This window comes from Culex pipiens, chromosome 1, assembly GCF_016801865.2.
Source record: "Culex pipiens pallens isolate TS chromosome 1, TS_CPP_V2, whole genome shotgun sequence".
NCBI lineage: Eukaryota > Metazoa > Arthropoda > Insecta > Diptera > Culicidae > Culex > Culex pipiens.
This window is the reverse complement of record NC_068937.1, coordinates 95,242,021-95,266,439: the sequence shown is the minus strand read 5'-3', so window position 1 is coordinate 95,266,439 and position 24,419 is coordinate 95,242,021. Positions and strand designations below refer to the sequence as shown.

General features: G+C 39.9%; 2 protein-coding genes and 1 long non-coding RNA gene across 3 annotated transcripts in view; all 3 read left to right on the top strand.

The window, feature by feature from the left end:
- LOC120424057 (uncharacterized) overlaps positions 1-15,457 on the top strand; it is a 29,351-nt gene extending 13,894 nt beyond the window's left edge. Inside the window, exons 2-4 of the mRNA XM_052710918.1 lie at positions 1,763-2,692; positions 7,152-9,288; positions 13,188-15,457. Coding sequence (XP_052566878.1) covers positions 1,763-2,692; positions 7,152-9,288; positions 13,188-14,578 — 4,458 coding nt within the window. The 3' untranslated portion in view covers positions 14,579-15,457. The remainder of the gene's footprint in view (positions 1-1,762; positions 2,693-7,151; positions 9,289-13,187) is intronic.
- Positions 15,458-18,742: 3,285 nt separating this feature from the next.
- LOC128093571 (uncharacterized) lies at positions 18,743-19,547 on the top strand. Its single transcript, XR_008212603.1, has 2 exons — positions 18,743-19,150; positions 19,214-19,547. It is a non-coding gene; the product is annotated as an uncharacterized LOC128093571 (long non-coding RNA).
- Positions 19,548-21,243: 1,696 nt separating this feature from the next.
- On the top strand, positions 21,244-22,440 carry LOC120424038 (uncharacterized). The gene is made up of 2 exons (XM_039588062.1): positions 21,244-21,320; positions 21,382-22,440. Exons 1-2 carry the CDS (start codon positions 21,301-21,303, stop codon positions 22,199-22,201), a joined length of 840 nt encoding a protein of 279 aa, XP_039443996.1. The 5' UTR covers positions 21,244-21,300; the 3' UTR covers positions 22,202-22,440.
- The last annotated feature ends 1,979 nt before the right edge of the window (positions 22,441-24,419 follow it).

The following is a 24,419-nucleotide window of genomic DNA, read 5'->3' as shown; positions in this document are numbered from 1 at the left end:
AAATATTGTAACAAAACACCGCGACAAAAGAAATAGCAACATATAAACACGACTCAACACTAGGAAAGGTTTCAGGAGAAAACAATACACAGTAAAATAACAACTAGTTTTTAATTCAAACTAAAAATAAAACAGTTTTTGCTTTAATGAAAGTTGATAGGCACACTATAAATGGTTAGGCGCTTATACTTACATCAAACCCTACGTAATGTACCACCCCCGGCCGAGTTAAAATGCGTAACCGGAAAAGAAGGTGTGCATGCCTGGCACGAACACTCAAAGCGTGTTCTAGCGTGCTGCTCGTACTGACTCAGAGCAAGGGTGAGATGTAGGTGTAAGGGCAGTGCGTGTTCGTCGGGAACCTGGTGCATAAGATCGGTCAAGGCCCGTTCTTACACTGAAAATTGCGAATTGAAAAAAATCTAGTTCCTATTCTATGCATTTTAAAATCAACGACGAAAAATGTTTTGTTGCCATTTTTTAAATGAATAATAAAATTTTATGAATTTTTTAAAACTATGAGTGCTACCATTTTGAAGTCAGAGTTTTATTCGAAATATAGTCCTATAAACATAAAAAAATCCAGAAGTTTTTTTTTAAATGAATTTTGTTTCTGTTAAGTCGATTGTGAGCTGCAGTGCCACGAGGTTTCACGGCTGGATTGTTACTGTTTTCAGCGTCCTGTTTTCTTCATCGTTGATCGGAAGACACGCGGTTGTGTTCGTTGAAGTAATTGTACTACAAAGTGTAACATATTAATTTCACTCGATTGCAAGCATCGATGCGACGCGGTTAATATGTTACTGGCATCAAGGGGTTTTGTGGTTGTTTCTTTTTGTTTGTATATTTTTCGATAGAAATGAGCTTAAGGTTAGAGTGCATGGCCCAGGAGCGCTTTTTTGCTCATCATGCTGCCAGTAAATCAAGTTTGATTTTTATTAACTCAAATTAATTTTGAGATTTTTTTTATGTCGATTACGTTCATCAAAAGTTGTTTACGAATTACATATTTCTATGAGCTAGAGATTACCAACAAAGCTCATATTTGCACAAGACATACTCTGAAATGTCCTCTAGGACCGGTCGGGATTAGTTTTGCGAAAACTTTAAACCTTTTCGAGAAATTTGAATTTTAGTAAAAAGTTCCCGGGTGATGCACTCAATCGTTAAATGTGTTGAGACAATAAGGTCCTAAAGCACTATGTAAATTTTCATGTACAATGGTAAAAAAACACGATTAAAAACCATTTCTTATCACTTTTTCTTCATTAAAATGCAAATAAAAAATTAACAAGACAACATTTTTTCGTTGGATTAACTATGGTCCCCTTGGAACGAGCTGTCAAGTAGGACCTTTTCTGTCAAGAAGGGTTGCGAAGTTAATTTTTTGAAATTGATTTTAAAAATTAATTTTTAATCCTTTTTAGTCATACAAATGGTCATTGTATTCAGCAAAATAAGCTTTATCGTTGTGCACAATTAAAACACAAATTTAAGCTTTATTTTAGGACCCATTTTTTTGGGTTTATGATATTACACACATTGTTTTACTACATGAAGTCCTTCCTACATCACTGCTGATCAGAAGCCATGGTGACGACCGATTTCGCTCAAAATTTGCACAGTTACTTGTTTTTGCCTAAGGAATCGAATCAGGAGGTATCCCTGAAGCCGATTTTTTTTTATTGTCACCCTAACTGTTGAATTCAAACAAAACCAAGAACAAAACACTAATTAAACTGTATTCTCTCTCTCATTGCAGCTAAGTTTCCGCGACGACCACAACGCCCAGATCTGCTCCGGCTGCGTCGTCAACATTGAAGCCTTCTTCAAGTACAAAATTACGTGCGTCGAGAATGACCGACTGCTGCGCAAACGCCGCACCAGCTTCTTCTCGGGGCTGGGCCTCACGGCGGATCCGGCCACGGTCCGCGCCAGTGGCATCCTGGACGACGAGGAGAAGCAGCTGGAGCAGAAGGTCGAGCAGGGCAAGACTGTGGCTGGAGCTGAGGGTGATGGCTTTACGGCGGTCAAGCAGGAGTTGATTGGGGAAGAGGAGGAGGAGGAGGACGATGACGATGGGTACTTTAACCCGGAACAGTTTTTGTCCCAGGACACGCAAATCGGTGAGAAGTCTATTGATCAGTCTTCGCTGAACGGCAGTGGCTATGACTCGGGGAATTCCGGCTTTGAACGGGGCTGGAAGACGACGGAGTTTTCTCCGCAACCGGGCATGTCCGGGTTGAAACCTCTCAAGATCACCGACTACTCCAACCTGACCGGCAAGCGAGGACGTCCGCAAAAGTTCATCACGACGGTTCCAACGGAACGGCTGCTGGCCCGCCCTGCCGGTCCCCATCCGTACCCGAATCATCCCCAGTTCCAAACTTCCTCACCGCTGCAGAGGCCACAGCAACAGTCGCAACAGCAGCGTGGATTCGAGAGTGCCTACCGGCAGCATCTGGGACTGACCAACGGAAACAACGGCGTCGGCGGTGGTGGTCGGCCAACGTTGTCGCAGCCGCCGCCGGCCGCTGCCATGTCGATGAGCGGAAACCGGTACGAGCCGTACCCGTCGCTGTCGCCGATGTCGTCGGCCGTCGAGCAGACGCGCAAGGTGCAAAAGTTCCTGGACGACGGGCTGCGCGATTTGATTCTGTGCCAGGGCACGCCGAACCCGAACTTTGCACTGGTGAGTTGATTTTTTTTAGTTGTAAGAATTAAAAGTATGTTCCGGGGTGGGGGGAGTCTGGTAGAAGGGATTTGAAAAATTTAAGCACAGTTTGTACAGTCCAGACTCGATTATCCGAAGCCTCGATTATCCGAAAATTTGTATGGGACTTCGTATAATCGAACCATGAACAATTTTTTTCTCATTTTCTTATTTTTAACATCCAAATTCGAGAACTGCGACCCCATTATAGTCCCTTAAAAATTTCCAAATGATTTTTTAATTTTTTCGACACCGCCATTTTGGCCGCCATCTTGGATTTAAAAGTTCTAAATCACTTTAGAGTAGTTTAGGGGTCATACTTAAGCTCGACAATCAAAATTAAGATAACAGAAAAAAATCCTAATTCGATTCTTCGAAGTGAAAATTGTCCGAATCCTTCGGATAATCGAATCTGGCTGGTACTCGATTATCCAAAGTCCTTGTCAAAATTTCACTCCGGAAAATCGAATCATGAAATTTTAATTATTTTTTTTCTTCAAAATTTTGGTCAAAAAACGAAATATATTGAGGAAATATAAGAATCTTATAATTTAACAATTTAAGAATTCAGGATATTTAGAATATTTCAATTTAATCCAAAGTCCTTGTCAAAATTTCAATCCGGGTAATCGAATTTAGATTTTTTTCAAAATTTTAGTTAAAAACGAAATATATAGAGAGATTAAAAAATTTAACAATTTAAGAATTCAGGAATTTCTAAATTTTACGATTTTAGAAATTCAGTAACATAGAATTTTAAAATTTTAGAATCTTAGAATCTTGGAATGTAAGAATTTTAGAATTTAACAATTTAAGAATTTAACAAAAAAAATAAGAATAAGAATTTCACAACTTAAGAATTTTAGAATTTCATAATTTTAGAATTTCAAAATTTCAGTATTTTAGAATTTTAGAATTATAGAATTTTATAATTATGGATTCTTAGAATTTTAGAATTAGACAATTTAAGGATTCAGAATTTTTAGAATATTAAAATTAAAGAATTTTCGAATGGTAGAACCCTAGAATCTAAGAATCTTGAATCTTAGAATTTTTAAGAATTTAAAATTTTTACAAATTAAAAATTAAAGAATTTAAGTATATAACAATTGAAGAAATTACAATTTTAGAATTTCAGAAGTTTAAAATTTTAGTATTTACAATTTTTTTGAATTTTAAAATTTTAGATCATTTAAGAACTTTAGAAATTAATAATTTATCAATTTAAAAATCATTAACAATTTAAGATTTTAAGAATTTATTAATTTAAGAATTTGAAAATTTGAGGATTTAAGAATTTAAGAAATTAAGAATTTCAGAATTCTAGATTAAATTTTCAAAACAACCTATCCCTCATGGGTTTCCTATGCAGATAGGGCCTTTTGAAAATTTAATCGAGAATTTAAGAAATTAAGAAATTTAAGAATTTTACAAAAAAAAATAATAAGAATATGAATTTCAAAACTTTAGAATTTTAGAATTTCAAAATTTCAGTATTTTAGAATTTTAGAATTATAGATTACAAGCCTTACCCGACAAACTTCGTTCTGCCTTTTTTCGTTTGTTGACGTATAGCTTGTTTGCTTATTCAGCCTCCTGTGATCAAAATTTGAGTTTACGTAAATTTCCCATACAATCTGCAGATGCTCCGGAATCGGTCCCAGAGTGGCCAAAGTGGCAATTTTTTAGCATATAAACCTTCCTTGGGCTTACACGAACTAACGCAACAAAAAGCGCCTTGATCCGACGTTCCGTGTTCAACTGATTCGCGTTCGAAGAAAACCGTCGAAATTTTTTATATATATATTGATTATAATCTTAGATTCTTAGATTCTTCTTAGAATCTTAGAATTTTAGAATTTAACAATTTAAAAATTCTGAATTTTTAGAATAATACAATTTAAGAACTTTAGATTTATAGAATCTTAGAATCTTGGAATCTTAGAATTTGAGAATTAAACAATTTAAGAATTTTACAAAAAAGAATAAAAAATTCACAATTTTAGATTTCCACAATTTTAGAATTTTAAAATTTCAATATTTTAGAAATTTAGTATTTTAGAATTTTAATAGTATAGAATTTTATAATCTTAGATTCTTAGAATTTTAGAATTTGACAATTTAAGAATTCAGAATTTTTAGAATATTACAATTTAAGAATTTTAGAATAGTAGGATCTTAGAACCTAAGAATCTTAAATCTTTGAATTTTTAAGAATTTAAAAATTTAACAAATTAAAAATTTAAGAATTTAAGTATATAACAATTGAAGAATATTACAATTTTAAAACTTTAGAATTTCAGTAGTTTAAAATTTTAGTATTTACAAATTTTTTAGAATTTTAAAATTTTTAGATCATTTGAGAGCTTTAGAAATTTAGATTTTATCTATTTAAATTTAAAATTTAAAAATCATTAACAATTTAAGATTTTAAGAATTTATTAATTTAAGAATTTGCAAATTTGAGAATTTAATTTTTCAATTCAATTCGGTTTTATTGGTGAATAATCAAGATACAATCAGTTCTTTTGAGGTACAAAACAGAGTTTTGGAGTTCCTTTCAGCTGTGTGTTGCATCATAATCCATTTTGGAACAATTATTTCTATAACTAAGGCACTAACAAGAGCAAGAAAAATTTAAAAAAAAACTTGCTAAAATTGCAAAGGAAAGTGGAAAGAAAGAGAAAAAGCTTATAACTAAATCACAGTATTTTATCCTTTGTAGATGTGCTTGATCATCAGCTCCCCAAGGGCTAGAAATTGCTCCGCCTTGTTACGGCAGGTCCGAAACCGCGACATCATCTCCCCCGCGAGAGCAAAGAACTCTGGCAGGGTGAAGAGATCTTCCCCGGTGACTTCTTGCTGGGCCGCATTGCCGCTACCGGCAGCAACCACGCTGGCAAACGATCGCCCCCAGCCAGGGGGGAATGCTGAGTTGTCCGCGGGAACCATACGCTGCCCAGCAGCCGGCACGGTTACGCTCGTACTTCGCTGAGGAGGGTGGGACTCCGAGAGGTGTGTTTCACCGCACTTCACGCAGCGGGGCAGGAGGTTGCAGTTCCGCGAGACGTGGCCAAATTTCTGGCAACGGTGGCATTGCGCTGCGTCCGTCGGGTTTTTTGAGTAAAACCGCCAGTTTACCCAAAAACGTCCAACGTCTTAGTTTTCCGCAGGTCTTGAATTTTGACGGTACCGCGGTCGAAGTACAACAGGTACAGTGGGTGTGTACCTGTGACCGTTGTCTTCCGCGAGAGGACTTTTATGTCACGCGGCGTTATTCTAGCACCCGAGAGGTCCTTCTTAAGGTCGGAGATCGGGCGGTCTTGGTACCCCTGCAAGACGACCTTAACGGCGGTCTTCTGCACGGGGTCGAATGTGTAATACTTGAAGTTTTTACTCTTCAATTTCTCCACAACCAGGTCGAAGTTCTTGTTGTCAAATGTGTAGACTTGCACTGACGACTTACCGATTTTCAGACAATATCCGAGGCCTTCCAGCAACTCGTCAATATCGTCCACCAACGTGTCCAAAACAAAAATTGAAGGTGGTCTACGTTCCTTTGGAGAATTCTTGACTTTTTTTTGATAAGGTCCTATAAACAAATGTAAACATTGAGTGTATCCCTTTCACACCTTATGTCAAAGTCCATCGGAGTAAGCGGGATACACTCAATGTTTAGATTTGTTTATAGGACCTTATCAAAAAAAAGTCAAGAATTGTTCTTTTTTGAGACCCTTTTTTCCGTGCACGTCCATCGTCGTCGTCGTCGTCGTCGGTAGTGCTGCTACCGTCGGTGTTGTTGTTGTTGTTTTCTTCGTCGTCGCTCAGCATCTGGAACTCGTTCCTGATGGGAATGTTGGCGGATGTTGACGTGTTGGTCGTGGCACCGGAAGTACCTGAACGGGTTCGCACTGGTGATCTCGGAACATATCCGGGATGTAGTAACTTTTTGTCGATGCCTTCTGCGCTCACGCTCCCCTGCGCGATGGCGGTCGACACGGCGTTGGTTTGTTTACCTTTTTGCACACGGCTGGTAGACAAACTTCGCGGTTTTTTCGAGGCCGCACTCGAACTACCACGGCCACAGCCGTCCTTCGGCATGCTGGAGAAGCAAACTCGCGGGTGATCACAATCGATTACAGCGAAGAAATCCGAAAAAAACGATAGAGCACTGAGCACTTCACTGCTGCTTGCTCTCGTGCGTACACGGAGGTGTATTTAAGAATTTAAGAATTTTAGAATTTAATGAATTCTTAAAATCAAGAATTTTAGAATTTTAGAAATCCAGAATTTTTGAATATAAGAATTTGACTAATAAAATATAAAATATTTGTTTGAAAAATATTTTTATTATTTTCACTTTGCAACAAAATACCAAAAATATAAGATGTTAGTAAGGATAGCTCTAAACCTTTTCCTCTCTTTTTCTCTCTTCCAGGACGGTGGCTACACAAGCTTCAAGGTCGTCAAGGCGCGCTGCAACTCGTACAACCTGATCTTCGAGGCGAACCGCTTCCTGCGGCGCAACAAGTCGTGCAGCGGCCTGCCCAAGTGGTACTGGGCATGCAGCATCAACGGATGCCCGGTCAAGGTGTGCAGCTACCGGGGCCGGTTGTTCAAAACCAACGACAAGATCAACCACATCCATCCGCCGTCGGAGACGGACGAGTCGCACCACGAGGTCGTGCTGCCGCACCAGATTGATACGGTGGAGATGGGAATGATGCAGGCGTCCCAGCAGTCGCAGCAGATTCATCGGCAGCTTGCGCAACAGCTGCAGCAGCGGCAGATGATGAAGATGGCGGCTTCGGTGATGCCTCCGACGGCAAGGGATCCGTTGAATTCCGGGTTGATGGACGATAGTTCGTGCTCGAATCTGGAGGAGGAAGTGTACGAGGATGCGAGTGCGTACGAGATGGTGAAGGGCGAGGAGGAGAAGGACGCGGTGTTGATCTACAAGAACCTCAAGTATGGGCTGGAGAAGATCGAGGAGGATGGGGTCAAGGTTTGGAAGTGTTCCAGTGAGAAGGGTGAGGACGGTGGGGAGATTGAGTATGAGACGATTCGTCAGTTGGTGGACGGGCGGATCAAGTTGGAGAAGAAGATCAAGAAGCGAGTTTCGAGCGAAGAGGAGGGTGAGGAGGAAGATGATTTTGGGCCGTACGACGAGGATGTCGAAGGTGGCAGGCGGAAGAATAGTCGACCGCCGAAGATCGCCATCTACGAGGGTTATCACTACAAGTACTGTCACGCCCGGCCGGAGGGAACCTTCTACTGGCGGTGCGTGCTCAAGAACGAAGAGTCCGTCAACTGTCCGGCGTCGTTGCACACCAAGGCCACCTTTGAGTTCCTTAACTTTAACGATCAAACGCACAACCACGATCCACCCGCGGAGTCCGTCAAGCTGGAGAACGCCATCGTGTGCATGATCAAGCCGTCGCAGAAACCTCCGACAGTCCCGCCCGTCGGGTCCACCGACTTCCAGCTGGTCAAGAGTGGCCAGAAGCGAGAGTTCCTGATCTACCAGGGCTACCGGTACTACTTCCAGTACGAATCCAAGAACGGCAAGCGCTCCTACCGCTGTACCATGTTCCGCAACTGTCCGGCCGGGGCGTTCCTTATGCCGGACAACACCATCGCAGAGGCTAAAAACTTTGTCCACACGCATCCACCCACGGAGAACCTGGAAAAGTACGTCACCAAGGACAGTCTGATCACCAGCCCGATCAAGGACGTCGACGGTCAACCGCGCCGCCAGCAGCAAACCCTCGCCCAAAGCGGCGCCTTCCCCATGCTCGCCGAACAACAACCCCCGGAACCACGCCCCGTCGGAACCAGCGAAGAAATCGCCCGCGCCAACGGCTACAAAATCATCCTCAACTACAAAAACAAAGAGATACTCATCTACAACGGGTGGCGCTACTTCGTCGACTACAAGAAGAAAAACGGCGGCGGCGTCTGGCGCTGCTCGTCCCACCGTCTCTGCCGCGGCGCCGTCCACCTCTTCCCGGACGGCTCCATCAACTACGCCAAACTGGTCGACCACAACCACATGCCCCCCCGTCGAAACCTCACTGCCGGCGCACTCGCCCTCGACTCGGGCAGTCGTCCCACGGACATCACCTTCGACAACTCGCTCCCTGCCGGAATGCTCCCAGAACTCTCGAACGCCTACGCCCCGCCCTACCATCGCTTCATCACCCACCAGGGACACCGGTTCCGCTTCGCAACCCGCAAGCGCGAAGGCACCATCTACTGGCGGTGCGCGATGCGACTCGAGTCCAAGTGCCCCGTTTCGTTCCATACGAAGGAGGACACGTACGAGCTGGTTAGCATGAGAAATCACGACCACAACCACGGGATCCCGGCGGTTTGGCCGGAGTATGCGGGTGGGGCGATGGAGGGCGAGACGTTGCCGGTGGTGAAGCTGCCGCAGGAGGAGATTGGGACGATGGATTACATACTGACGAAGAACTCGAAGGGACGGGACGTGATTTTGTACCAGAATGGGCGGTACTACTTGGACTACTCGCGGAAGGACGGGAAAGTCGTGTTTCGGTGTTCAGCGGTGGCGGGTGAGTTGCTTTTTTGTTGTTATTTTCATGTTTTTTTTTTTTTTTTCGTTCGACTGAGAAGTTCTTGAGGATTCCGTAAGCAAAAGACAATTTCTTTCTAAATGAGTCCTGCTGAAGCAACCTTCTGTGACTTGTGATTCCCGAGATATCGCAGTTCGAAAATGAAGGTGTTTCACAATTTTTCAAACTTCGGATTGGTGCCAACAAGGATAGTCCGATTTAGATGAAAATCGAGATTATCGCTCGTTTTGACGATATTAACGCCCCACCAAGTTTGAGCAATGTTCGAGGTTGTTTTAGCAAAATTTACTACTCATAGCTAAATCATAGCTTGTTCCATAGTTCAAAAGATGACATTTTTGTCATTTGAAACATATTTGCATTTGAACATATTTGCATTTACTTTCTTTTAATGTGTTTTAACATTGACCAAAATATGAGATCGATATTACGTCTACATCCTGAGTTATTCAACTGTCTCATTGTAGACGCACTTGGCAGGAATAATGAGATAGCTGGGGAACAATGAGACACACTACGAAAATCAATAATTTTCTAGTAAGACGTCATGTTTTTGTATTGTTCCGTTGCAGGTAACTTGCCTTAATTATTTTAAAGCAATTTCACCAAAACTTGAACTTGAAACTTTAATTAACAAAAGATATGCTAAAAAGTATTTACATTTTGTAAAATCCATCTATTTATACCAAATAACTTTATATTTTTTGTTAAATGGATTTAAAACTCAATAAATATGTAAAAGATCACTTTCAATTCATGTTTTGAAAGAATTACATAGATTTTAAAAAGTTTGTTGAAGAAAAATCAAAGTGTCTCATTGTTACCCATGGGCTGAAAGGAGTGGGGAACAATGAGACAGCCCTGGATTCTGGGTATTTTCTTAATTTGGTCAAACCTTATGAAAGGACATTGTAGCCCAACTAATTCCATATGAAACGTCGAAAAAAATCTGAAGAAATGTTAGTTTTGGTGTTATGGCAGCCTACGAGCGAAAAAGTATTTTTTGTCCTTTTCAACTTTTCAAGGGAGCGTCCATAACCAAAGCCACTATTATGGTAGACGTATATCCTGTAGACACACCTTTCCTCAAAACATAAGCCTGATTGGTTGAAACTACTACTTGTGAGAGCCATTGTATCATTGTTCCCCGTGTCTCATTGATGACTACTCTACCCTAAGTCTCATGATGGATCCGGGTACCATTTTCATCACAATTGGTGAGGTTCGGCATAAGTCCGGAAGATTGTAAAAATGGTGGGTTTGTAAGAAAATCCGTCTTGCTGTACATCTTCAGAACGGTATTTGAAATTAACCATTTTTTTTTTAATTCAGGCCTAAGAGGGTTAAATGAGCCTAAAACATGGAAGATCTGGTAACCCTATCAAAAGTTATGAGCACCTAAGTCAGGGGTGCCCAAAGTTTTTGAATGGCTGGACAAATTTGAAGCTCACATAAGCTTTCGGGCCACATGTGGAAAATTGTTTATTAAAAATAAATAAATTACGTTTTATAAGACTATAAAATACATCTATCAGGTATTTGTAGACATTTTTGATATTAGAAAAAATAAAAGACAATTTTCCAACAGTTTTGTTCAAAAAAGTTAAAAATTTATACAAAAAAAAACAAAACAAATTTATTTTCTAAGCTTTTAGGGTTATTTTATTTCACAACAAACGTTGAAATTTGGTTTGGTTGCTGTTAATGTTTAGCTAGAAGTTTACATACGACGATCTGGTCAAGGGCAAAGGTTGATTAAATATTTTTTTGGCTGAAAACAATCTTAATTTCACGAATTTAAGAAAAAAAATTAAAAAATGAATGCACCTGTATTTTTATAGAAATTTCAAAATTTTAAAAAAAAATCTAAAGAGACATAAGCTTTGAACAAAATTTGTTAGGGCTTAGTTTTATTTTCAAATGCAGTGCAAATTATAATTATTAATCGTTGTGAAACAATTTCCCAACAATAAAATGTAAACAATTTTTGTTCTACCTGAATCAGACGGTATTCACTCAGATTCGTTATCCAAACATCATGAGTTCGAATTCCGAGGTGGAAGGTTTCTTAGTGCAAAATAAGTTTGAGGCTCAGTCCAATAAAAAAAAATGCAACATGACTTTTAAAATAATTGAAATACTACATTTTTTACACTTAAGTCAAGTTTGAACGTTTTATTACCAGTCACATTAAAATTTGTGAAATTGTTTCATTTCATTTCATTTCATTTATTGGATTGTTTTGGCAAAAACATAAGTGCAGTAATTATCCTAAGCTGAGATATGGGGTACCTTTCATCAGCTGACTAATTCAAACGGTGTTAGAGTTTACTGGTACACGGGAGAAAAATTGAGCAGGGGAAGGAAAAAAGTTACAAAATAACCTTCGAAATTGCTAATAGATAGGGGATAGTTAGAGGAAAGGAGTGAAATTGTTTCAATGATATAGATTTTTTAACAAAATATTTATGTCGTAAAATCGGGAACAACAAACGGATAAAATTTAATCATAAGTCCATAACTATTGTAATAACAAAAAAAAAAAGATTAACAAAAAAACATAAACATAAACGCAACAACCGATTCCGTGTACGTATCGGTTGTTGCGTTTGAAACGGAATACATAAACGATTCGAATTGAATTCCGTTTCAGAGTTCCGATTGAGTTAACTGGGACTCAGCTGGAAGTTGATTGATGAACAACTTTTGCGGGAAAGAGAAAGCTGACTTTTTATGCAAACAAACCATGACTAGAAAGCCTTGGTTTTTGGCAGGATGTAAAAATAAAACAAGTATTTTTTTATTTTTTTTTTAATTACACGCAGAAACATGTAATGTGCATGAAATTCTCCGCTTTTTATAATTAATGAATTCTCCTATGTTTTAATTGTTTTCGGCTAAAGGAGCTATTAGACTATGGCAAACAAACAAACAAACTCGCATTTTTGTTGTTTGAAAGTTTGCCAAACTCGCAAACAAGACAAAATGTATGCAAGCTGATGTGTCTGCAACAAATGTTGGCCAACAAACAACACAGACAAACTGGCAAACTGTCAAAATGTTCGAGTTTGTTTTCCGTAGTCCGATACCTCCTAAAAACGTAACTGGAATTATGTCTTGAGCGTTTTAAAAAGAAAAATCCCAATTGTTTTCACAAAAAAAAAGTTCACGGATGGACGTAAATTTTCCAGATTTCATGCGTTCTTCAAAATCGTGTAAATACTCTGGCCTTGTTTTGTAGTTGTAATGTTCTGCTGAAGGAGCCATTATACTACCGCAAACAAACAAACAAACTCGCACTTTTTCGTGTTTGACAGTTTGCCAAACTCGCAAACAAGGCAAAATGTATGCAGGCTGACGTTTGTACAAACAAATCCAGGCAAACAAACAAAGCAGGCAAACTGTCAAAAAGTGCGAGTTTGTTTGTTTGGTCGCCGTTGTGTAATGGCTCCTTGAGTAAACTTTCTGTTTTGGTGAGAAAAGGGGTCTGTCTTTTTGGATGTCGGATATCTTTTTCGTCATTTTTTTTTATTGACCAAACAGCAAACAGAACCCTTGAAGGGATTTCACTGTTCTCTGTTTTACAACTCCAGAACAAAAGAAAGTCGATAGATGTTGTCGAAATATGTGGCGCTGAAGTGTTAAACCAGCATGTGGTTGCAGTTAGAAACGGACTTTGTGACGATTGATGGCTCAAGTGCCTCAATAGTCGGGGGACCAAGCATGTAATATTATGCAACGAAGGTCGGACATGAGGAATAGGGAAAGTGGTTTTCTCGACGTGAGTTCATTTAAAAGCCTTCTCGTGTGAAAAAATCAGTTATTTTTTCTGACTTTATTGTTTATAACCTTTTGCGACAAAACTAACTCGTCCCCAGGTTGCCGCGCCACCGTCCTCCTCCTACCCAACAAAACCCTGCAGGTCAGCCGCGAGCTGGTCCACAACCACGCCGCCTTGCCTCCAATGGGTCATCCACATCTCCAGCAGCAGCAGCACCATCACCATCACCAACAACAACAGCAACAACAACAACACCATCAAATGCTGATGCAACAACACCACCAGCGCCAACAACAACAGCAGCAACAACAGCATCAGCAACGCCTACAACAACTCCACCACCAACAACAGCAGCAACAACGGCTGAACATGTCTGCCATGTCGATGGATACAAGTGGCGGTGCCGACGCCACCGTCGAGATCAAATCCGACGACGAGTGTCAGCTGGTTGCGCCGCCGGATCCTCTGGGAATCGAGCAGACGGTGCCTGCGGCGCCAGTGCCGCCAACGCCTTCAACGTCTGCCGCTTCAGGACTTCAGTGTCCAAACTTTATCGTACACCTGGGCTATCACTACAAGTTCGTGTCTAAGAGCGAGGACGACCGGACGGCGTACTGGCGCTGTTCGAACTACGAGGCCAAGATGAACTGCCAGTCGGCGATCTACACGACGCTGGGTGGGCAGGTGCTGCGGAACAACAACATGATGCACAACCACAAGGCGGAGGATTACGCGAGTGCGGCGGCGAACAACAGTCTGGCGAAGCGGAAAAACATGATCGGCTCGCGGGACTACAAGATCGTGAAGAACTGGAAGAACCGTGACGTGCTGGTGTTTCAGCAGTGTCGGTACTTTTTGCACTACGTGCGGAAGGATGGACGGAAGGTGTGGCGCTGCTCGGCGATCCGGAGTTGCCACGCGGCGGTTTATTTGGGGGCTGATGGGCGGGTCGATCAGGTTAAGGGCGAGCACGTGCACGATATCCGGCAGGAGGGAGAACCGAGACGGCGGCGGAGAATTCCGCCGATGATGGCGGGGCCGATGGGTGGGGCGCCACCTCCCGGCAACGGCGGGTCCGCCGAGTGGATCGACTACAGTGACTACGGGTTCACGATGAACCCCGCGGATAACAACTCGCTGTGGGACAACTTTAACCCGCATCAGATGGGAGGAGCGGCTGCTCCTCCAACCAACGGGGGCAACGGGGACAACTTTGAGCTGAGCTACCATTCGGTGTTTGGAGGGGGTGGTCAGTCGGGCGGATTTGGAGACGGCAGCTACGGGATGGCGCCGACGCTGCAGCAGCAGCACCAACCGCAACTTCAACAGCAAACTGTCGACAATTCCGCAATGGACGATGAGGAGGAGGAGGAGGATGATGACGATGACGAGGGCCTGCCGCTGGAACCGGACGTGAGCTTTGCCGAGCACGAGGACAACTTTGACGCGCTGCATCTCGAGCCGGTCGTTCAGATGGCCGATGATTAATTTTGTTTTACTTTTATTAACGATTCATTTTTTTCGTTAGAGAGACAGAGAGAGGAAATATTTAATCCATTTTTAGCAAAAACGTAGTTTTGTAAGGACACACTGTACTAGCGAGATTGTTGTTAGTTTCGGCAGAGCAAAGTTTCCAATTGTTTATTTTTAAAACTAGTGAAGACAAGACATTACTTTGGATTTGGCGATTCAAAAGTGGAAGAGAAAAATGTTATGACAGTTTATAAACCATTAATTGTGAGCAGATTAAGCAAACACAAAATAAACAAAACGTTAGAAAAAAAAACATCAAGATTCCTTCAACAAAAAAGTCCCAAACCGAAACAGAAACAAAATTGCAGCTAATGAAATTATGGAACAAATTGACCCCCTCCCAAAATTAGGGGGCGCAAACACGTAGAGATCGAAAACAAAATACTATTCCTTTACATTTTTATTAGTTTGTAAAATTAGCGTAAAGAAAAACATTATTTTATTCCCACTTGATAACAAAAAAGTTGCACCCTATCAAAATTGCCCTCGACGTACACGAAAAGTAATAAACCTCAACAAGAGCACGCAAACAAGAAAAATACACCACAAAAATAGACATCCTAGACCTATCTACTAGCCTAAGTAAAAGGGAAGAGAAAAAGAGAGATCAAAAACACAAACAGTGAACAATGAAATGAAGAAGAAGAAGAAGGCGAAGAGTGCAATTTTACATGCTCGACAAGTTGAGGCGGAGGCGAAGAAGACCGTTCTTTCGCCCTTTCTTCCCGTTTTTTCCCATCCCCGACATGAAACAAAAAAATGATTCAGTACTACATTATTCATATGATGCAAATATATTAATAAAATTATATATGGTATTTATTATTAGCTAGATTCCGGGGTTGTTTGAGTTTTGTTTGAAAAAATATCACAGCCCTCACAAGCATGCTTCAGAAAGGGTAAGTATTATGAACATAAGGCTAAAAACTTTTTAGCAAAATATCTTGAAAATATGGTGTCTTTGGGAGAGTTTTTCCAAATTGAGTTCCTCTACTGCCCAAATTTTTTTTTGATTTTTTTTTATTTTTCCCGTGTTTAGGAGGTCATTTTGAGCAAGTTTTGTTCCAGGAAAAACTTTACTTCTCTTGTTTTATGTTTTTCTTGTTTAATTTTTAGTATTTTAATTTGCATTTAAGCTGGTACACATTTTATTTAAAGTTTTTTTTGCATTTTAAAACACTTTTTCCATGCAAATGTTGAAACTATGGCTTGTTATTTTAATATAAAATATTTGCATCGGCCTTATCTTGTTTAGTTTATGTTTGTTTTTGGTAGTATTTGGCCTATTCTACCACCTCCTATTATCACATTTTACCCATCTAATTTTTTCATGTTTTTACAGTCACTTTTTCATATTTTTTTGCTTGTTTTTCATATTTTTTGCTATAGAACGATTCCATGTCGTTTCCGTCGTGCTAACTTGTCGTACGAGCATTTTGGGGTTACATACATGTAGAAAATCACAAAATTTCATATTACTGAATTTTTTTTTTGATTCCACCAAAAAGATGATTTTCAATCACTCCTGAAAGTTTCATGAAGATATTATATTTTTTGAAGCAAAAATTAAAAATATATGCAGCTAAATTGGTGATAATGATGTTAAGACAAAAATAAATCAACATCAGTTTAAATTTTGGGATACTTTGCAATCGGTCCTAACAATCATCTCAATCTCTATCATCAATATGCATTTTTATCGTTTAAAAACATATTTTCATTGTTTCTGTTAATCATTTGCTTTTTAAAGCTTAGATTTCTTTCAAATAATTACAGTAAAGAAATGCAATTCAAAATATTAAATTAAAAATTTTCAATGAATTTAAATGAAATATCGAAATAAATTGATAAACAAAACTGGCAACACCTTGTTATGCGTGTGTTGGTGATAGCCTTGAGCCGACGGCAAAGTATCTCCAAAAACTGATCCAACGCGGCTGATCTGAAAAAAATATTTTGAATTGAGTTTTTTTCGATAATAGAATAGTTATTTCAATGGTTTAGTGACGAAAAACATGAAAGAATTAAATAAACAACAGTTACATTGCTCGGAAACCGGACGAAATTGCTTGTTGTCAGTGCAAAACAGAAAAAAATCATCAAGGTGTCGCGAGCCAAATCTGATAAGCAACGAGGCCGGAAATTTTGGACCTAATCGATGTGCTAGGAAAATGGTAGGAAATACGAATGGCATTGGAAAAAGTGGCTGAAAAAGCGGAAATAATCAAAAATGTTAACATTTTTGGAAGAAGCTACAAAACGATCCTGCTTACACTTTCTGTTGGTTGGATTCAGTGATTTCGTGCTTTAAAAGCCTGAACTACCTCGATTAATTAAAATAGGTCCAAAATAGGTACTAGGTCCAAAATAGGGTCATATACCCTACATGCAAAATCTAATTTTGCCCTACACTAAACACTTATAGCCTGTGCCGATTACGATTTCGCAATGTCGACACAGGAAATTGCTGGTAAACCAGACTTGTTGCACTAAATTTATTGCAGAATCTAATTTTGCCCTACACTAAAACTTAATTAAGGTTACTTACCTTAAGTCTCGGTAATCCTCCGAGACGACTCGACTGCGCCAGTTATGAGGGGGTCCCGGGAAGCGGGCCATGTTGGCTGCTTCCCGGCCAGTGGGAGGTTCGGATGATTGACTTCAGCACTGCCCACTGGTTGAAGGATGAAACTTGACTGATTTATTATTGCAGAAAGAATGCTTCGTATGACGAGTTTGCAAGTGTTGGTGCAATACGGCCAGGGGTGCCAGGCCATAACTCGTATACACTCAAACCCCGATGGTTTGACACCAACTGCTGTCAAACGAACGGGGGGGGGGGCTTTTTAGTTTGACACCTCTTTTACACGGAGTTCACCAAACGTTTGTTTTGATAGTGTGCGTGAGCGCAGTGTAAAAAGTGACAGTTCGTCACTTTTTAGTTTGACTTTGACCAACCAACGGGGTACAAACCAAAAAAAGTGTCAAACGAAAAAGTGACCAACCACCGGGGGTTGAGTGTACATGAAGGTGGGTCTACGAACTTCTTTTGAAAAGTTCATTTTTCGAGCAGGATTATAGCTTTACCTCAGTGAGGAAGGCAAAAGGGTTAAAATTTCGCTATTTCTCACTTCGTTGCAACGTCACGGAGTGATCGATGTGGCAAATGAAAAGATTGACTTTAAATTAGATTGCTGAAAACAAAAAAAAATCATTTAATAATTTTATGTGTTTTCAACATTGCAGGGTTTTTTTTTTAGAGTGTTACAGTGTCCTACAAAGTTGTAGAGCAGACAATTACAAAAAAACTGATGTATAGACATAACCATTACGAGTTATCCCGAGCTAAAAAAAGTTTTGAAAAAGTCATTTTTTTTTGTTTTTCTTTGTTTCGTCGTTCGTGTCATTTTTTTTGATGAAAAATACGTTTTTTGGAATTCTGAGTAGGGAAATTTCTCGTATGTTTGGAAGGTTAAGCACTCGCTCCTAACTCCATCCATTTAGCTGATTTTCACTATTTAAACAACTTATTTTTTTAAACTGTTTGTAGAAACTTGCGATTTCAGTTCAAACGCGTTTTATGAGCTGAAATTGACCGTCAAAGTGCTGATATGAGGCACGTTGCTGTTCCCCTACGCCATCGAATCGGGCGTCCAAATTTTACATTAAAATCCCATTGACAACAAATTTCCAAACCATCACCTTTTCAGGCTGCAAATAATTGGAAAACACGCATTTTTTCCTCCGTCACTGGATATCGGGAAATGGAGCTCGGATTCGTTCTCAGGGACAAAAGTTACCCCTCAGGACAAAGTTTCACGCAAATCGAAGAGGAGTCGGGGCAACTGCTGTGTGAGTTGGCGGAGAATTACCCATATAAAATAATATTTGTTCAAAGTTTTGCACTACACGACATTCAATTAATTCACCAAGAGCGAATTAAAAAAAAACGTCGAAGGATTATTAAAATTCCTTGATCCTGACTTTTCCAGGTCAATTAAAATTCCCTGACAATTCCCGGTTTTCCCTGACTTTTCCAGATATCGACATCTTGCAACGTTCTCTCTTTCTGTCACACGATCGTAACATCCCAGAGATGTTCATGTCGCAAGTACCTACACTGAAAAAAACCAACATAGCAAAATCAAATGCTTTTTCACGTGAGCTACTCCAAAAACCAACACGTTAAAGTCACGTGTTTTTCTTTTGACTATGATGTGTTTTTCTTCGCGAATGGATGAGAGAACTCTTTCGATTTCAACCATTTATAAGTCATTATACTATCATATGTTGCTCACCATGAATTCACATGAATTTCTCATCGATTTGCCCCATTCGTCTTTTCCCTTGATTTTGAAGTGGAAATCACGTTAAAACTAAATGTTTTGAATTTGAAAGTGGAGTGTTGTAAAGTTGCTCCAAATTGATTAGGCAAGATGGCGAAAAGTAAAAAGTCGTGATTGGAGCTCTATGTTTTAAAATAAGTTTAGTTTGTCTTTTTTACAAAAAATCCTAGTTTTGATCATTGTAAGTAAGTATTAGTCATGTATCAAGTAAGGCTAGCTATTTTTTTTATTTTATTTTTTTCAGAAGTACTTGTTCCGGGGCCACATTTTGAAAATGTTCCTGCGGACCGGGTTGGGATGCGGGTTTGTGGTGTTCGTGGCCTTTGAAAGTCCCAAACTGTGCAACAAAGAAATTTCGCGGAAAATACGTCGGGCGGTGGCCAGTGGCAGGAGAACGGCAAAGAACGCCGAACCACCGCATTCCAAACGGCGGCGTATCGTCCACGGACCGTTCGTCATGAAGGACAACAAATGGTTTCAACCGTCACGTGATCCGGTAAATTTCCCATCCTAACCCGCAAATATTTCACATCCTCTTACCACTTTTTTCTCCTCCACACACAGATTCATTGTCAAAATGACCATGGAGGAGTTGTACAACTTACTGAACGAGCGCCTCGCCGGGTGGACCATCACGATGGTTGAGAACGGCAACGGAAGATACAACGTTGGAATTTTGAATTTTAGTTGTGTGAGTCGGGTCCAGTGGTTTAAGTGTAATATTTTTCGAGTAAAATGTGTGAAAAATAAATACATTTAAAAGATATTGTTTTTTAATCAATGGTCAATCAATCAATCAAAGAAAAGAAAGAAGAAGAAAAACATACGTGCAATCCACTTTACTCTCATAAGAATTCCATGTGATTGTCATGTGTGATAACATGTGAAGGTGCCATGTTTTTCATTTCATTTTGATGGGAATTTCACTTGAGTTTACTTCTTCGCAGGTTGATTTTTTTTATGTGACTTTCACATGACATTAGCATGCTAAGTCGTATGGGGTGGATTCATGTGGGAAACATGTGATATTGCTATGTCGGTTTCTTTCAGTGTAAGGGAGTGTAATGTGAGACGACAGACAACAAACATAAGTTGGAAACGGACACACAAAATGCTGACGATCAGTACACTGAAAGAAACCAGCATAGTAATCTCAAGTGATTTTTCACGTGAGAGTCTCCAAAAATCAACACGATAAATTCACGTGCTTTTCCCATGGCTCTCACATGTTTTACATTTTAAATGGATGTGAAAATAATTTAAAACCAGCTGATCGTTAGCGAGAAAACTTCCACTCTTTTTTCGCATGAATTTCACCTCAGGTTCAAATGAATTTCACATCGATTGGCCCCATTCGACATTTCCTTTGATTTCGAAGTGAAAATCACGTTAGAATGAAATGCTTTGGTTTTAGAATGTGTTTGGCGAAAAATTCTTCATTAGTAAGAGGGCCACGGACGATGGTGGTTCAAAATTTGCGTTCGGTATTGAAAATTTTATTCAGGAAACAAATTTCCTGAGTTAGTTTAAATATTGTGGTTTGAACTTGAGCTTTAACGCTGGTGGTAAGAGAAAAGAAAGGAAACAGGTAGGTTTTTCCAAATTAATGCAGGTTAAACTTTTTTTTTTTTTCAGAAGAGCAAATTCCGGATAGCGGTCATCTTTGGAATCTGCTCCTGATCTGGAGCTACAAGGTTGCAAGCGGAGCTCGGTTCCGATGGTGTTATGCGGATCTACCCGAGGATCTCTCACAAGTGGCGCAAGTTTTGGCCATACATTATCATCGAGGCGCTCAAATATTATGCCCTGCTGGACCGGTGAACCGCTACGGTCAAGTCGTTTCCAGAGGGTTCAAGCTGACCGAGCAAAAATGATCCAAGACGATCAAGTACAAGTTCCGCTTGCAAATGTGCTCTGTTATGTGATACAAATATTTAAATAAAATAAAATGATGATGGTAATAAAAGTTGTATTTAAATGAATTCGTGAAATAAATTTATTTGAAGAAATTTCCTTTTATTTTTTAAGACACCTAAAAACGACTAGAAAACCATTTGTTTTCCACTAAAAAATCATTGCAAATTTATGAGAAAAGCTTTCCAAATTCATGTGCGTCGTCACATGAAGCTAACGTGTTTTTCATTTGAATTTAGCATGTGGTGCTATGAAAATTTTGTATGTGATTTACACATGACATTCACATGCGAAGTTGAATGGGGCGGATTCATGTGCAAAACATGTGATGTTACTATGTGCCTTTCTTTCAGTGTATCGAATCCACTGTTGACGAAAACGGGTCTTGTGCTGAACGCTGAAATCGTCCTGATCGTAATGGAGTGCTTTTCCCTAAGGTAGGTTGGTGTTTTTTGAAGATAAAAAGTGCTGATTTTAATCAACTATTTCCACAAGTAGAAAACCATTCTCTGCAAACTACGAACTGGCCCGCGATTGCTCCAACGGTATATTCTGCCGACTGTGCTTCCGGCAGAACCACGAGCTGCATCGCATCTTCCCGTCAAACGACACCCCCAACCAGATGTTGCTCCTCAAGATCGAGTACTGCACCGGCATCGGGCTGAACTTTGCCACCGACAGCAACGCGGTCATCTGCGCCAAGTGCATCGGACGGACGGAAAAACTGTTCCGGTTTAAGCAGCTGTGCGCCGCTAACGAGCGGTGGCTGAAAATGGACTCCGCGGGTGATCATGAAGTGTCCTCGGATTTCTTGAGAATCGCGATGATGTCGCCAACGACGGTGGTCGAGGAAAGGATGAAGAGGTCGGACAGTTGCGGGTCACTGCTGACCATTGGAACGGAACAGCTTGAAGAGGACGATCCAGACTGTGGTGAAGAGCTGGCGAAGCAAGAAATAACCAAAGAAGAGAGCATCGTCGATGAAACGCAACAGGTAACTAGCACCGAGAGCTGCACGCGACCTCGTAGAAGGGCCACAACCCGGCCTGCACCGGAAACTCTGTCATCAACGGCTTTTTCGTTCATCGCCGGAACGAAGAGTCGCAGCGGGCGACGCTACCTGGTGTACAAGGGCTATCACTACAGTGACTACCAGAGCAAGAAGAACGTCTACCGGTGTACTCGACGGGCGCCCGTTTATTGCCGCGCCATGGTACTGCTGAGGGACGATCGAGTGTACGAAATAAACGACAACAGCCACGATCATCCGATGCCGCGGAGAAGTTGGTCCCTTCTAACCACTACCTCTAAAGTGTGAGAAATTGTGCGACTTTGTGAACTTATAGTAACCATCGATGTGCAACCTGAGCTGCACTGCCAAGGGATTAAAGTGATTTTTTTTTAATTTTTGCTTTACTTGCAATAGCAGATACTCGTCGAAAGCCATATTGAGAAAAAGTTACAATTTTAAAAAAAATACCCAATGCAATTAATTATTAATAATTAAATTAACATTATTTGCCAAAAAATGTTTTTTTAGGTTCTACCCAACTGGCCCTCAGTTTTCAATAAATGATAATGATATTGATATCTTGGAAACCATTGATCAGACTCAAAATGTTAAAAAGTAATACTTGAATTTTGACTTCTTGAAAAAAACATATTATATATTTTTTAAGATCATGTTTTCCCCGTTTCAAATGCAAGTCGTGGTTTAAAAAATATCAAAATATTTTTTTCAAGAAAATTTGGTTCTATCCCATTCCCCAGAATAACCCATTTCCCAGAATTCCATAGAGTTTTTAGGTTAAAATTTGTACCGGCCAGCGAAAACAAATGGTAAGCTAGGGTGCGTGAGACCGGGCTTAGATAACTCTATTCCCCAGAATCCCACTCCACTATGGCGTATTTCCATAGAGTTATCTAAGCTCGCTCTCACGCACACTAGCACGCCATTTGTTTTGCTGGACGGTACAAAATTTAACCTCACTTTTTTTCGCAATACATGCGCACGTAGATAACTCTATAGAAGCGATTTTTTTGCTTTTTTGTAACTTTTTTGTGTTGTTTGTACTTAAAAAAAAACGAAGTTGACTTTATAGCTGTCGGCCACCATTGCTAGTACCAACCACTAGTGTCTTCCTTTTTATCTACAAGGACTTCGCCGCCCTGGGCTCCTAAGTGTATGAAAGTATGGCACGGAGCGACGGCGCCGAATACCCATATTTACTCAAAGAATTTTTTAGAGCGCCCGCCGCGGGATTCGAACCGGCGACCTCTAGATTGTGAGTCCAGTGCGCGGTCCGATTGATCCACACGGACGGGACTGTTGTTTGTACTTACTATATTGAAAACAAATAAAATTTGATATTTTTTCAAAAAAAAAGTTTAATTTTCGATTTTTTCATATATTTGAGGCCACATGCATTATAGTGGTGAATTTTGATATTCTTGCTCTGTCTATTTGATGCACGGAATGGCGGCTTATGCTATGTTACAGTTTCTGATTTACGTTCAACCCCCCTCCCCTTCATTTTGATTTAAAATCCACCTCTCTTTGAAGACCCCCCCCCCCCCCCTCCGTCCAAATAAAATTCGATTTTTGCGGTGTTTTAGAATTTAAGACGGTTTGTTTATGGAACATTGTATGGGTTCTCGTCCACGTTTTTTGTTGATCCACTTGCTAAATTCACGTTTTCCACGATAAATTCTTCTAAATCAAAATCACTATGTAACCGATTGTCGTTAGATTACTCAAAATATGAACTTCTTCTATGGGCTTTTGTATACCTCGTTTTGAAACTACAGAACAACATGCGTAGTTTTTACTCTGTGGTTTTTCCCTGAGTTGATCATGTGATGGTTCTGCAATGTTGTAATTCTTACAAATATACTCGAAAGCAGTTCTCACGTTTTCAGAATAATGCTTCGTTACATCGTACAGGGACACTACGGTATTATTATCCATACTTTCAAAAGAACACAACAACGAACTGACATGAATATTCGAAGAATCGTTTCTATAAAATACTTAGAATAGGAATTTCTAATTTTATAAATCGTATCTAAGTACCAACAGTCATGATATCAAATCAATTTCAAATTATGCATAGCAGGTACGTTATTTCTGCCTCCGCAGGTAAAATAATGTGCTTTTAACCAAGCGTATATGCGAGATCATTAAATTTTTTCGCATGAATCAAATTTGAAATTTGGAGACAAGTTAGGACATGACAATTTTAAACTGGGAAATTTTCAGATCGCACAAATGCACACAAAAAAAATACTTCATTAACAAAGTTGAAAAAACTCAATTTTGAATAAAAACCATCTTTTTGTATTTTTAGTATTTTTTTAGCCTGTAAAAGCATGCTTTGTTAAATGTTATTAAAAAGTTGAATCAATTCCCTTTCTGAATATATATAATGATGCAAGAAAAAATACATAAACAGCTACACAGTACAACTATGAAAAATAATATTTTTTTTTTGTCAAAAAACATGTTTTTTCTTTCCATTTTCGCCTTTGAAGGCCTG

Excerpts from the sequence above, each read along its gene's own strand:
- LOC120424038 (XM_039588062.1), top strand. The coding sequence starts at position 21,301 with ATGGAGTGCTTTTCCCTAAG. Across the intron at positions 21,321-21,381 it reads ATGGAGTGCTTTTCCCTAAG|AAAACCATTCTCTGCAAACT; the intron begins GTAGGTTGGTGT and ends TTCCACAAGTAG.